The following is a 15,234-nucleotide window of genomic DNA, read 5'->3' as shown; positions in this document are numbered from 1 at the left end:
TCCAATAAATTCAGGTAAACATCGTGTTAAAAAGTTTACAACATTGTGCTAATCGAAGTGTATATTGGTCTCAATGCATGTAGTTAGCATTTGGAGTTGTTGGAGTTTGTTTTGATGCTAAAGTTTCTTGTATCAGTGAATTCAAAGTGATGAAGACCATGGCTCTTGCATACGTATTCAAAGTATTCCTCTTCACCTTGAAACAAATCTTCCATGAATCATGAGAATGTGCAAGGGGATTATTGACTTCAAGGATAAGCTTACATCTTTTGGCTTGCTTCCTTGGCCCAAATGTTATGTGTATAATTTGGCATCCAGTAATATGAGGTTATCACCATATGCATAGCAAAGAGGGAAAATGCATGCCAAGACCAATCAGTAGGAAATTTGAAGAACTTTTAATACCTTGTACGTAACTGATGTATCCAAAAAGCAAGGCCAAATTCATCATGCAAAAGAAAATGATAGTGCAATTTTTAACCTTGTGATAGTGGCCCACAAGCTTACAAATCATCAGATCCCTTATGTAAAGTGTAGATAGCTACTATGACTTTAAAACAACATTCATCAGTGCCCATCAATCGGTGACATGAAGATTCCCATCTTTATGCATTCTTTTACATTATGATACGGTAACACAGAGAAGCTGACACGTAGCCGAGAAGACCAAAAGCAAGCCCAAAGAAGTGAACCAAATGCAGGCCAAAAGAAGTGAAACAAAGCATGTGTAGAAAAATACTAATGACAAACTCTCAGATAAGGTAGATAACTGCACAAAGGAGTGAAAAGGGTTCATGGAAATATTATGGGGGAAACGATGGTATAAAGAACAAGAGTTTGGAATCTGTAAACAGTTATTTTGTATCGACTATGTCGTGGTTACAAACTAATGCGAGGTCACAATGGCAACAAAATGCCATATATTAGAAAATGGAGTGATGTGGCTTTCATTCACGAGAGGATTGTGGTGAACCAGTGGAGGTCCATGTTCAGGGCACTACTTGCCCTCGTTGCCTTTCTGCTAAGGAGTCTACTCAGCATTGTCTATGGGATTGCAGATCAGCAAGCGTCATCTAGAAGGGGACTTCTCGTCTTTCCAGCACTTTTATTCCTTCTCCCTTCTTTATGACTTGGGGTTCGATGGCTTGGCTCTCTCTTTCGGAGCCTCAAATCTTTTATGAGAGACATGAGTCTTCCTGGGCTCTTTCAATTCGATTACATTTAGTTGAGTCATGCTCTCTGGATGTTTCCGGCCTTCTTGAAAGACCTGAGCATGTTGCGAGGTGGATACTTCTTGAAAGATTCTGGTGAGCATTTCAGCATTGTGTATTCGGAGATCCAAATGCACAGAGGCCTTGGATGACTCCCCGGTCCACCCTTCACACATATTTGCTAGTATTTGGACAGATACTATACAGGCCTTGATGGCCATTTGGGTGAGCATGTAGGGGTCTTCCCGAGCAGCTTCTATCAGGAGGACACTTTTCCTCAAGGAGTGGAGTGGCTCCACATTTTTCTCGGAGTCCACCATAGGGTTGACATGGCATTTTCAGCCTCAACATTAGTACTTTTCTAGCGCTCTATCATGAGGACACTTTTGCCCCATTTATGGTGTTTCGTTTTTCATGCCTTGCATGATCTATGTCTGTGATAAGCTTCACTCTCAGGGTTTCTTTTAAACTTAATAGAAGTCTTTTCATTGGGGAAAATAAAAATAAATATCATTTGTTTATCTACCTTTCAGAATTCCTGACTTTGCATTTCCCCCCTTTCTTAAGATATGGCATGTTGCACTAAACTGAAAGAAGAACTTAAGTTAGTAAAGCATGCAAGATATATGAACAATTCACAAATCCTCTCATAGTAAAAAGATACCCCCTTCAACACACACACCAAAAACATAGTGAAACCCAGAGTTAGGCAAACGGATTCTACCATTTAGACAAATGTTCCTTCTAGGCATTGAAATGAGATTTGAAGTCACCCGATCACTTGTTTAATAGCCTAAATTCCACAATTTCACCCTAGCCATACTTGGGTTAATAACATGGATGATACGGCAATTTCAACCATGTTCGTCATGCTTTGGTTCAGGAGACAAAATCTAGTGGGTAGGAACCCATGCCCACAAAGGCCATTGCTTGTGATTATTTCTACATTAAACAGACCAGCAGTCAGATGTAACTCTCCTTCAATAAGGAGATATACCTGAAGACGCACAAGCTTCCTTGTATTTGACTTCATTCGCTTCACTGAGTCTGCAATGATTCCATTGTATAAATGGTAATCCTGACTTTTTCCAGTAATATACCCTTGTTTTGAGATTACCGTGCCCTTGTCGAATGCAATATCTTTACAGAGATCATGAATTGAGCTGGGGTTGAATTGACTCTCCATTTGGCATGAAAGGGCATCAAATAATGAACGAAATTCAGAAACGCCAATAGCCTGGTATAAACCACGAGCGTAATTTGCACCAGGAGCATAAAATTTTAATATCTCATCAAGTAAGCCTGCTTGCATCATTGCATCCACTCGCTGCTCCACGAATCCATCCAGGACACTCAATTCAGCATCTAGACAAAGGAAACAGCAGTTATACCGGAAAGTATCTGCAGTACCCCATCTCTGCAAGGATTATACACCACCAGTAAGTGTTTATACGAAATTGGAAAGAATTCATGTTTCTGCTGCTTCAAATAAAGTACAGGCCCTATGTCGTCACTGCTGCTAACCTTTACTGGAAGATACTTTTCTACCTAACTATACAAACCACTAAGGAAAAACAAAGACTAGCTAGCAGAACAGGATTGTAAAGAAACCAAAATGGTTCACTATAAAAGGAATAATCCACAAGGAGAAAACAAATATTTTTGAATCAACAAATGATGATTAAAAAGAGACATCTCATGAGAAAGTTCCACGTTCAGGAATTTTCTGGTATCTGGAATATAACATACTCTTAGATTTATAGATTATCACGACACACCAAGATCTGAGCTCTCTGAATTCTGAGATGAAACCCCACGCTAGAATCTTCTTAAAACAAATTACTGTTATGGCCTTCATTAATCAATCATGTGAAAAGTTTTGCCTGTGAAAAGAGAAGAATCATATAACTGACCTTTTCTAACTACCGTGGATCAAGAGCAAATCCAGATCAACACTCTTAGTCACAGACTGCAACAAATGAAAGATTGCATGCATGTAACCTTTAGCACATTTGACCCATATAAATGCATACCATACGCTAACACCATAAAATACAGCAGTTCAGAAAACAGTAACATCCCAAATTTACACCATGCACAATTAGTTATATCCGTAGAAGGGAAACCTGCAGGGTGGTGCAGTATCTCTATACAAATATCACAATATATTGCTTTCAAAAGATTTCAAGGGGACAAATGAGTCAAATATATAAGGAGTTCAGACTCAAGTAATATGCGTCAGGGAAAGCCGATGATGTCGATCTCTAGCATGATCAATACCTAAAAATGATCAAGAAGGGGTAAGATACATCCATCTCATGCCACAATGTGTACACAGATGAGCGCATGTGCGTTGCGCACACAGGCTCCAAATGGCCATGCGTGCACGAAGATACACGCATGTGTGTGTGTGTGTGTGTGTGTGCACGCGCGCGTGTGTTTCTATTGATGGACCACAGTTAAGGTTCAAGAAACACAAAAAAGACGACAAGGACTGGGTCCGCCTTCTTGATGCACCCACTCCAAACATTAGCATTTATGTCAAGGGCACCTTAAGGGTCAAAGAAGACCCACAATTTTTGGAGATGCATACGGTTTCATTTTGGTGACACAAATAGCTCTCACTCTGCTATTGTACATTCTCCAAACCTAGTCTGTGACTTGGGTTACTGAGCATGGACCTGGTGATCGAGGATCAGGGATTTTTACCCTTGGAACCCTAGTCTAGCACACGCGCATCGCCTAAGTTATACAACCAACGGAGGATTTTTTTCAACAAAAGTCCAACAACAATTTCGGGTGCTAATTATTATCCAAAGTACTAGAGGTGAAGGAATGTGTGACTAAAACTTTGAAAGTTAGAAACATGATTTGTTAATGAGCAACAACAAACATTTAAAAATAGTCTTTACAACTCAATATTTACATTGTGTTTTGACTTTTGATGCATGGTTTTTTCGCTCATTCTAAAAGATATTGATATGCATGGTTGGACCTTCATTAAGTCTTGCAAGTGATAATACTTTGATTGTCTTCTATTGGAATTTCGTTTTTGGGGTCTTGAATGAACTATGATTTTTTGTAGCAAAACTTTACAGTTTGTTGCTTTTGATCAAGTTTATTTGCATGCCTTAATTTATGAATTATGCATGTGATAGCTCCAAACTCTTTAGATCGAAATATCATATAACTAGATAGTATGTTATCTTGAGCCTTCATTTTTTAACTTGGCATTTCAAGTGCCATTTAAGTACGCAAATCTTCTAACTGTTTCATTTTTTCCATTTCAAAAATGGTTTTGTTTCAAAACTGAAAACTGTTTCAAGTAGCATTAATTGGTGGATGGCACTTGATTAACATGGCTGCTATCCTGAAAGCTTGGAGTAGCTTCAGGAGTAATCTTCGGAGAGTCCCCCTCTCTTCTTTGGAAGAGGACTGACAAGCAGCCTGTCATGTGGAATGATGGCATACTTGATTATCATGGCAGACCTCTTGGTACCTCTCGATATGTGGTCTAGTGCTCCTGCTTCCTTTGAGGGTTCTGAGGAAGGATTTCAAAAAAACTTCCAGAGGATCGCAAATTTCAGTTAGTAAGTCACCTCAGAGGGAGTGAAAGGAGAATCGAGCAGATTGATGCAGCCATGCCCCAGGAACTGAAGCTGCCAAAAAAGAAATCTACCCTACTAAATTTTAGGGAGGTTTTAAAGACAAACACTTTGAACTAGAACGTCGGTTAACAGGCAGAGTATTCATCATGCCTTCCCATGTGTGGTGCTCAATCATCCATGAGCTATGTCTTGATATGAAACAACCTAGGCACTACATCTAAGGCATTGCTGTTGATCAATCCTGAGCGTGATAAAGGACAGACCCCAACAAAGGTGGTTGCTGCTCATCAATGCTTGGCATGATAAAGGACACACACATCAGTTTATCATGTCTCTCATCAAAGCTCAACTAGAAATGGGCGGTGCCAATAGGTAACCAAGAATGCACTGCCTCCCAAGCAAGGCCAGGATGTGTCACATGAAAGCAAACAATCTCGTCAAAGAGAGACCTCTATAACAAAAGAGGCAAAAATAAAATTAATCTCCACAAGTTCTTGAGCACACCCTTCTCTTCTCTCACTTCCCATCCTAAGAAAGAGAATCAGCATCTCAAGCATGAATGGAGCGTTTGAAATCTAAATCATATGCCTTTTCGTTTATAAATATGAGAGATATCATTGCCTACTTTACCTCCTTTCTATATATGGACTTGGCTAGTCAAATAAATGGAGAGAATATGCCATTATGCATGAAGGAGAAATTAAACCAGAAAGACCTTTTTTTTTTGCTCTAGGTACAATGATGCCTTTCTTGATAGGTTGTGATTTTACTTCTTTTCTTCTTACACAAAACAAAGGAGGCAACCAGTTGTGTTCAAAGAAGAGATGTCTAATAATCTTTTTTTATTTTAGATAAAGAGAGGCAATGTTGTTAGAGTTAGTCATCTCGTCTATCAATTAGGGAGAGAGGACTTTGATGTAGGTGCGCCCGCCCCAAAAGTGTATTTCTGCAGATTAGATGGAGATTTAGCTAAGGCACAATGCCCAAGTCAGAGGCCACGGGTTAACCCAACCAGACCAGGTCAAGTCAGCCGGCCAGACCTGGTCGGCTCAGTCGGCCAGGTCAGTAAACCTGGTCAACCAGATTAGCAGGTGGTCAGCGCCCTAGATATAGGGTCATCTAGCCCTGGTTCTCAGTAGTTTTTTGGTAGTTCTTGGGGTATTCTTTTGCACGGTCTCCAATAGATCTTGGACATGTGTATGCATTGTTCAGTTTCTGAGTCCTAGCTTCGAGATTGACTTGATTCAGTTTGTACTAGATTGATTATGATTTTGCTAGCATGATTAGTACTCAACAAGGGCCCTAGCACGCCCTTTGCTCCAACCCACTGAGGCTTGTATGAGTCTTCTTTTTTTGCGCACTTTGTCCAATAGGCCTGTGAGGCCTCCCACGGACGTTAATACATCTTTCTTTTTTTCTTTCTATATGTTCGTATATTCCGCTGCACTTTGACAAATGTTAGAGGACGAGCTTTAACCAAGTGATAGGAGACACTCATTGTCACCCTATCAAGGAAGTTTCAACGACTAAGGTACCAATTCACCTATGGGAGCTGATTTTTGGTGAAGGAAGGAGACCCATTATATAGATGTTAGGGATGCTCTCGTGAGGTTCACTTGTCCTACTAGTGCCATGTCTTGGAGTTTGTATATGGCACACTCCATTTGTGTGTTAGTTTTGGGAAGAAGCTGAGATCTTGATGGCATTGGGAAGCCAAAAAGCTGCCAAGTGAGCCCCATGTGGGCAAACTAAAGGTCACCAAACGAGACCAACTCCCACAAAACACAGACTCCCAGCTCCTCCTCAAGGAACCGAACAAAAGAGAAGAAACAGGGGAGAAAGTAGGAGGAAGGAAGGCAACCAAGGAGGCCAGAAGACAGCTCAAGGGCTAACGTGATAGGGCCGTGCAAGAAGGGTGTGGACTGAAGAAGTGAAGAAAGAAAGAAAGAAAGAAAACTTATTAAAGTCTTCGAAGGACTGATGGGTCTACGAGACCGTGAGAAACCAGATACAAACAAGCTGAAAGGGTCCAGCTACTAATAAGCATCAACACCTATACTACGCTACATGCTACAAAGCCGTAGGAACCTCAATACCAAGTCATAATATAATGTCTATATCAATATGACCCTCCCCACCACCACTATCATCATATGTCATCAAAGTACAAAGCAAAATCCAATGCAATATCATGAAGGATCCAACGCGTATTGGGATAGTGGTAGCATAGAGTCAAAGATAGAGCTCTTGACTATCCATGGGCGCTACTCGGTGTGGTCTCCTAGCAGAGGCCTTGCGTCAGACCATATCTATGGTGACCCCAGTCGCTCGTAACCCAATCCTAAACATGGAAGGGATGTCACCAAGTGTCATAGCAGAGATATCTCGATATTGAATCATCTCCGACTTACTATTTTTTCTAACCAGGGAGTCGGTCTATCTTCCAAACTTCAGACGGAGATTCAATTGTCTCAATCCAAGTATGTGCATCCTCTGTCGGGAGAGGGAGAGGCTGAGGAAGTGTGGGAAAAGCAGGGGGGTGTGGGGCAGCGAGAGGGTAGCACGTGAAGAGGGGGAGCTTGGGGAGAGGAGAAGGGAGGTAGAATCAGGAGAGAGAGATGGACGGTATCCTCTCTAATTTCGGATACTAACCACAAGTCTCTTTCGGTAAGCAATGATGGAAGAGACAAAAAGTACATGAATGGCACTATAAGCTGTAGCTTGTGTTACAAAATTTAAACATTCCAAATCTGTAAATAGAGACCTTCAGAAATCATGTACCCTTACAAACCCAGTAAAATAGAAATTATCCCCTCTCAAAGAGCTCAAACTTCTCCTTTGCGAAGCTTTAAGGCCCACATACGTAGTTTACAAATATCAAGGGTGAGACTCACCTCTAATTTATTGTCTTCAAAGAGATCACTCGGCTTCCTTCCAGTCCGCTCAAAAACTTTAATGTATTGGTTCAGCTATCAAAAAGAAACAACCATTTTGGGATTAATAAGACATATAGAAAGCTGACACACCGAGATTTGAAAGCCAATCTAAGAAAGAAACACTACCTTTCTTGTATTATTTGGATGGATCCTGCAGGCTGCTTGTGGGTCCAGCAGTTTCAAACGCTCGTACGCAGCACCTGTCCCTGGTATGGCGATGGCTCCAAAACTATGTGCTGAATTTTCATTGCAATCTAGATATGCAAGGGCAGGAGTCATACCACTATTTGCATTATCTTGCTCATCGCAAGGTTTCAAACCGTGCCTTTCCAAATAAGTTGAGGGTTCCAATAAAATCCTATATCATTATAAGAAACAAATGCAATAAAGTTGGCGTTGGGGGATTCACTCAATGTCCATACGAGATTCTTTGCCTGCATCATCAACTAGTGAAAGTCTCAAGGAAATCTCTTCCTCTACCTCCGCTTTGTTCTCTTTCACAAAGTCATCCAACAAATATGAGCTCACTAGTGCCTGATCAAGTCAAAGAAGTAGAACCTCAATGAGAATAATAGCTTGTATCCATACTTTACAAGCAGTTGTACAAGCAATGTACATATGCCAGCCTCTCCTTAAAACACAAAAAATAATTTAAACAGTAAATCGTACCACCTTTAGCTTTTTTGGACCCCAATGCTTGTTTCAAAAAGACACAACACAATTTTTGGAGAGGCAAATCTAAACACAATGAGCAACAACCAATCCCTACAATGCAATAGCAGCCAAAGGCCTTAAAAGCATAGAAAGACAACATGCTGATACATGAAAGTCAAAAAATCAGCCCACTCACCCAATGCAAAGAAACAATCAAATTATAAAATCCTTCCGACAACGAGAAGTTTGAGCAAGTATGAAAGGGAGAGGAGAAGAGTGGAGATGAAAAAAGACGGCACAGCTAGAGAGCACACAACAAGGGACTATCTATACAATATATTAGTTGAAAAGAATGAATATATACACAAAATCCTTTAGGGTTAGGTTTAGGGTTTCCAACCCTTGTGCCTTGTAGCACTCATGCATTAGTGCTATTCACTATATGAACATAATGTTGATCAATACTTAACATACATTTAAGATCAACATCATGAAGTAGGCCTTCTTGAACATCATGAAGTAGGCCTTCCTTAAGGATGATGATTGTAAGGAATGAAGAAGGATTGAACTTTACATTCCATCACACCCTTTAATGGGAATGTCCTCCAAATTGAGGTTAATAGATGCCCAAAATAGCCTAGAAGGCTAAAGTGTGCAAAAAAAATAGCCAATAAGGCTTTACAATGTAGGCATGTGAAGTGCAAAAATAGACAACATGCATTCCGCCCAATGATACAATGCCAATATCTTTGAAAGTTGTGAACTTTGCTCATTGTCCTATGGATGCTCGGGTTTCAAGATATGTAATGAGTGTGAAACTGTATGTGAGCGAAGGATGGACTCCGATAGGAACTAGCCGGGTGAGTTCAGGCAAGGACTCCATTGGCTTTGTGTTTTTTCTCCTATGAGATAAAACTAAGCTATGCTAATCTATGCTATACCAACCGTCGTAGCATTGAAAAGCAAGAAAAATTTTCTTTCTTAGTTCTTTTCAATGTGTTGGGATCATATGCGTCAATGAAGTTGGACCACCTCCAAATTCTTTCAAGATGAAAAGATATGGCTTGATCAAGAAGAGGAGTCAAAAAGATGATATGGTAGCCAAGTGTACATGTAGTGTGTGCCTATGAAGAGATCTGCTTGTGAAGCACAATGATGAAGTGGCAAGTATATACACGAGCAATGCGCACAATGTGCCTAGCAAGGGGTCACAATGCTTAGTTGGCACTCTGTGTGCCACGTGGCGTTTTCTCTTTAGAATTAACCACGGCCCACAGTATCGAGGTGATAACTTAGCACACTCTCCTAAAGTCAACGACTTCGAGTGCGAAGCAACTCTGAGAAAAACCTTTTCTCCTTCCTTAAATACCCTTATAGACCGGTTTTCATCCGCATACACCTTGGCTCTATCTATAGCCTGGCGGATATTAGCTCTCGCAAGTGCTAGCATCTCCCGCATCTGAACCACAAAGTTCGCCGCACTAGGCACTTTCTGAGGTACTCCAACAATAGTCGGGTTGGCTGGTCTATAACCATAGTTCAGTTCAAACGGACTGAACCCGATAGAGAAATGTTTTCTATCATTGTAGGCAAACTCCAACAATGGCAACCACTTGTCCCACGTATGTTGCCTCAATGACACATATGCCCTCAGCATATCCTCTAAAGTTTGGTTGACTCTCTCCGTCTGACCATCCGTCTCAGGATGATCCCCACTACTCATTCCTAACTCAGTCCTTAGTGTCTCAAATACCGCCGTCCAAAAATGACCGGTAAATCTGACATCTCGGTCTGACACTATGGATCTAGGCAATCCATGCAGACGAAATATATGTCTAATGAACAAATCCGCCACCTGCGGGGCACTAACAGACTCTCTAGTCGGAATGAAGTGAGCCATCTTGGTTAGACGATCAACCACCACAAGGATAGAATCATACCCTCCTTGCGTCGTAGGCAGCCCTACAATAAAGTCCATGGAAATGCTCTCCCACTTACTTAGTGATATTTCCAAGCGCTGTAAAAGTCCGGGTGGCTTCACCCGCTCGGCCTTACTTACCTGACACGAGAAACACCGTGTCACATATTCATGAATATGCTTTTTCATCTTTGGCCAAAAGAAATCTCGCTTCACGAGATCATATGTCTTCTCGACACCTGGATGTCCCGCACACGGGCTATCATGGCACTGTCAAATGACTCTCTGCCTGAGATCATTCTGACCAGGTACTACAACCTTGCCATTTCTAACTAGCATACCATCTCTTATGGTATATCTTGCATAAGTTTGGCCTTTTCTAGATGCCAGGTCATCCTTTTCATTTTCCCCGGGTTTTAACACATGAGCTTTACGCCACAAGCTCTGGACAAACTCGTCCACTTTTTGAGTTTCTCTTATCTCGGTCATTAGAGCACTCTCTAATACCGTGAAACTCAGGTTGTGCATAATGCGAGACAACGCATCAGCAACCTTATTGTCTTTTCCTCTTCGGTACCGAATCGTTAGATTAAACTCCTGCATGAGCTCTGCCCACCTAGCTTGGCAGCCCCTCAAGTCCGGCTGTTTACAAAAATGTTTCAGAGTATCATGATCCACATCCACATAAAACTCTGAACCATACAAGTAATGCCTCCATGTTTTCAAAGCATGGATAACAGCATACAACTCCAATTCATGAGTTGGCCAATTCCTTTGAGAGGGAGAAAGCTTCTTGCTTTCAAAGGCTACTAGCCTTCCCTCTTGAAGGAGAACTGCTCCTACCGCAATGCCACTTGCATCGGTTTCTAGGAACAACGGTTTCTGGGGATCAACTATTTTTAACACCAGTCCTGTGACCACAGCTTGTTTTATGGTGTTAAAGCTTTCTTGTTGATTCTATCCCCAAATAAAAGGTACTTCATATGAGGTCAGATCCGTCAATGGCGATACTATTCCGGAATATCCTTTGATATGCCTTCTATAAAACTGGACAAATCCCAAGAATGATCGCAACGCGGTCAGACTCTGCGGGATTGGCGAAGTCAGTATCGCAGCCACTTTCTTCGGATCCATTTCTACCCCCTGTGGAGTAATTATGAACCCTAAATACTCAAGCCTAACCATACACAGTATAGTTTTCTTTTTATTCACATAAAGACTGGCTTTCCTCAAAGTACTGAACACTATTCTTAAGTGTTCACGATGCTCAGTAATACTTTTACTGAATATTAGGATATCGTCAATAAAATGTACTACGAACTTTCCGATATACGGACGTAGTAAATCGTTCATAAGCATGACGAAGGTCGCTGGAGCATTGGTAAGTCGAAAGGGCATTACCAAAAACTCATAATGACCAAACCTGCTTCTGAAAGCGGTTTTATGCACATCCTCGGCTCTAATCCCGATTTGATGGTAGCCACACTTAAGATCTATCTTGCTGAAAATCACGGCTCCATGTAATGCATCTAGCAAATCATCAATCTGAGCCATCGGATACCTGTGCTTAACAGTGATATTATTCAATGCTCTGTAATCTATACAGAGGCGAAACGTATCATCCTTTTTCTTCTTTAATATCACTGGCGAAGCAAAAGGTGAGAAACTTGGTTGAATCTGCCCCAACTTGAGGTATTCTTCCAGTTGTCTACGCACCTCCGCCTCTTCAGCAAAACTCATTCTATAGGGAGGTCTATTTACAGGTTCTGCCCCCGGGATCAGTTCAATCTTATGTTGAACTTTCCGCTCTGGAGGTAACCCATAAGGTAGTTCATCCTTAAAACATTCAGAGAACTCCTCTGTTATAAGATTAGCCAGCTTGGCCATCTCACTACTTTGCGTAACATCAGTGCTAGCCGAAGAATCATCAACCGGCTCTAGCGATGCTGTGCAAAGGAATAAAAACTCTACTTGAGCTTTTCTGATTTCCATCACGGAAACCAACGGTCCCTGAGGTATATCTTTTTCACCTCGCAAGACATAAAGCACATCATTCATCTTGAATTAAAATACGTGCTTTTTCCAATCAATGGCTGGATTCTTCCTAGAATGCCACGCCATACCCAGGGCTATATCTGCATGAGCAAGCTTGGTCATTTCAAAATCAAGCTTCTCAGCATAGTCCTGAATCCGAAGCTGCAACTGGGTAACCCTTTGGTCCCATACTTCAGTTGAACTTCCGTCTGCCATCCTGACTGTATACGCATAGTCAAATGGACTTGTCTTTAATTTCAGCCTCTTCACGAGCTTGGAGTTAATCACGTTGTGAGTTGACACCGAGTCAAACAACACAATGACATCATGATTGGCCACTTGCCCTTTCATTTTAATTAACTCCGTATCATTAAAGGCTGTATACCCCGTTGCTGCGGGCTTAGATAGGATGTTATCAGGTGCACTCGTCACTAACTTAGCAACAGATACACATAACAAACAAGGTACTAACCTCTGAGAAGGTCCCGCCAGTTGCATCTGCATATGTTCCACATTGGGACTCTCCTGCATTTCCACGTCGCATTCAGATATTATCATATTAGCCGTGCGACGGTCTTTATTCAGTGGACAATCCTTCCACTGATGTCGCTGAAGGCAGCCGAAGCACAATCCTTCTTTTCTAGCTTTCTCTTTTTGTTCAGGGGTCAACGAGGACTTTGACCAAGGCCGGGCTGCCATTGGAGTTATTTTCCTTTTCACCCCAACGGTGGTACTTGTTTTTACTGGTCCCTCAACCGGCTTCACCTGCTTGGTTTGGCCACTTGGCTGCGAGACACTTGTCTTTGAAATCCATTTCCTCTGAAATCCCCCTTTTTTCAGGTACTCATACTGTATCCCTGCCTGCACAAATCCACCAGATCTTCCCCTGGCATCCTCATAGTTCAGGGCTACTTCAATAGATTCATCTAATGTAGTCACATATTTAGCCCGAACTTCCATTTTGATTTTGTCGTTCAGTCCATAGATATAGTCTTTTAACTGAACCGACATAGGGAGAGGGTCTGTTATTTTCATAACACATTCCCTGAATTTGTCGGTGTACTCTGCCACCGACAAACTCCTTTGACGAATATTTCTATAAACATCCCAAGCTCGGGACTCTTCATCAGGTGGGAGAAAGTGTTTCTTAAATTCAGCTTTAAACCCTTCCCAGGTGGTAGGAGCAACTTGATCCTTCTGTTGCTTTATCCACCATCTATCCGCTGCCTCAATAAACACGTGTGTGGCCTCACGGATTTTCTTTAGATCAGATCTAATTTCACAAGTGGCGAAGGCTTCTTCCCACTTGTGTAACCAAACCTCGATCACATCAGAGCTGCGCTCGATCATTCGACCAGCGTACTTCTCCAGTCTATAATTAGCAATATTAGGCACTTTGACCCTTGCGCGCTCTAATGAATGTATACTGGGCTCTGGCTCTGCTGGAGCTTTGCCCTTATCAATTCTAGACGGTCTAGCCGACAAGGCTTGTACCATCTTCCTGACCTCATTCTGACCAGCATTCACTTGAAGCTATTGGTTCATAATCTGCTGTAAAGCATCTTCTAATATCGAAATCCTACCGCTCTCCTACTGGCATCTCAGAGAAGGAGGCGCCGCCCTGTTTGTTTTCCCCAAACTCCAGGTTGTTGAATTCCCCTCCAATAATCCAGAAGTTTACATCCGAAAGACACTCTAACAGCCTCCTCCAAAAGGCCGGACGGTGCTGTCTGCACGCTAGGGCATGCACATTCAAGATCCCAATCCTAGACTCTCCTATCCAAACTCCCATCCAAACTGCCCATCCTAGAATGAGCTCGCCCTGATCGTAGAACTCTGGGGCCAAAGTCTGTGAGACTGAGGTGAGGTAAAGTTAGGGGACTCAATCTATGCTCCTGCGAGCTCCCTTCCTCCCCTTCGTGCCCCGTCTACCCCCCCCTCGCATGCTGCGTGGCCCCTCCCTCTCCCTCCGTTAGCTGCTGCCGCGCAGCCAGCCGCCTCCTCTCTGCCACGCTCCTCCTCTCCGCCACGCTCCCCCTCCCCCTCTCCTCATCCTCGCTCCTCCGCTCGTCGCTCCTCCCCCTTGCCACGCCACGCTCCTTCACCCCGCCCCGCCTCACTCCTCTCCACTCCGCTCCGCTCACCTACCCCACCCCACCCGTCTTGCTCCGCTCCTCGCCACCCACCCGCTCGCTCACCTCACCCCCGCTCCGCTCACCTACCCCACCCCGCCTCGCCCGCTCCACTCCACGCCACCCGCCCGCTCCGCTCACCTCACCCCCTCTCCACTCACCTCACCCCATCTCCACTCCACTCACCTCACCCCGCCTCGCTCCGCTCCGCTCACCTCACCTCCCCCTCTCTTTCTCCTCCTTTTTCCCCCGCTTCCCCATTCCTCCCCCCTTCCTTTCCTTTCCCTTCCCCACCTCGGGAGTTCGCAGTTAGTCAAGCGATATGGCGGCTACGTGCCCGGAACCGATGGCCCAGACGGACCCCCCCCCCTCCATCAGCCTATCGCATCACATTGACAGAGCACCAGGTCTCCTTGGTGAAGCAGGCTGCCACGGACTTCTCCCAGACATCAGTTTATGGGAGGGTCATTGGCTACTCCCCTTCACGAGCAGACATCAGGGACTGGTTGCAGTCCACCCTCTACCTCGAGGACAGTCACATTGAGGAGGTTGCACTCATGGGACGTGGCATTTTTTGACTTAAATTCTCCTCAGCACAGGCTGCGAGCGACATGGTCAGGCGATCCCCTACTTCTGTGGGTGGGAAGATCATCCTCATGGTCCCTTGGTATAGGGGATTCTGTGTAGCGGACTTCGATGCCCGCTTTCGTATTCCTCGACACCCAGTTACCCTTATCTTCC

At 43.3% G+C, this 15,234-nt stretch overlaps 1 protein-coding gene across 2 annotated transcripts in view; it reads right to left on the bottom strand.

The window, feature by feature from the left end:
- IPT2 (tRNAisopentenyltransferase 2) overlaps positions 1-15,234 on the bottom strand; it is a 63,886-nt gene that overhangs the window by 16,918 nt on the left and 31,734 nt on the right. For both annotated transcript variants that reach the window (XM_087392510.1, XM_087392511.1), the window contains exons 5-8: positions 8,178-8,289; positions 7,882-8,009; positions 7,714-7,788; positions 2,209-2,628 (exon numbers count right to left, since the gene is read on the bottom strand). In XM_087392510.1, the coding sequence (XP_087248636.1) occupies positions 2,209-2,628; positions 7,714-7,788; positions 7,882-8,009; positions 8,178-8,289 (735 nt within the window). The remainder of the gene's footprint in view (positions 1-2,208; positions 2,629-7,713; positions 7,789-7,881; positions 8,010-8,177; positions 8,290-15,234) is intronic.

Source organism: Dipteris shenzhenensis, chromosome 21, assembly GCF_047967505.1.
Source record: "Dipteris shenzhenensis isolate YYH24624 ecotype China chromosome 21, Dip_SZ_1.0, whole genome shotgun sequence".
NCBI lineage: Eukaryota > Viridiplantae > Streptophyta > Polypodiopsida > Gleicheniales > Dipteridaceae > Dipteris > Dipteris shenzhenensis.
Note: the sequence above shows the minus strand (reverse complement) of the source record. Positions and strands in the feature narration are given on the sequence as shown.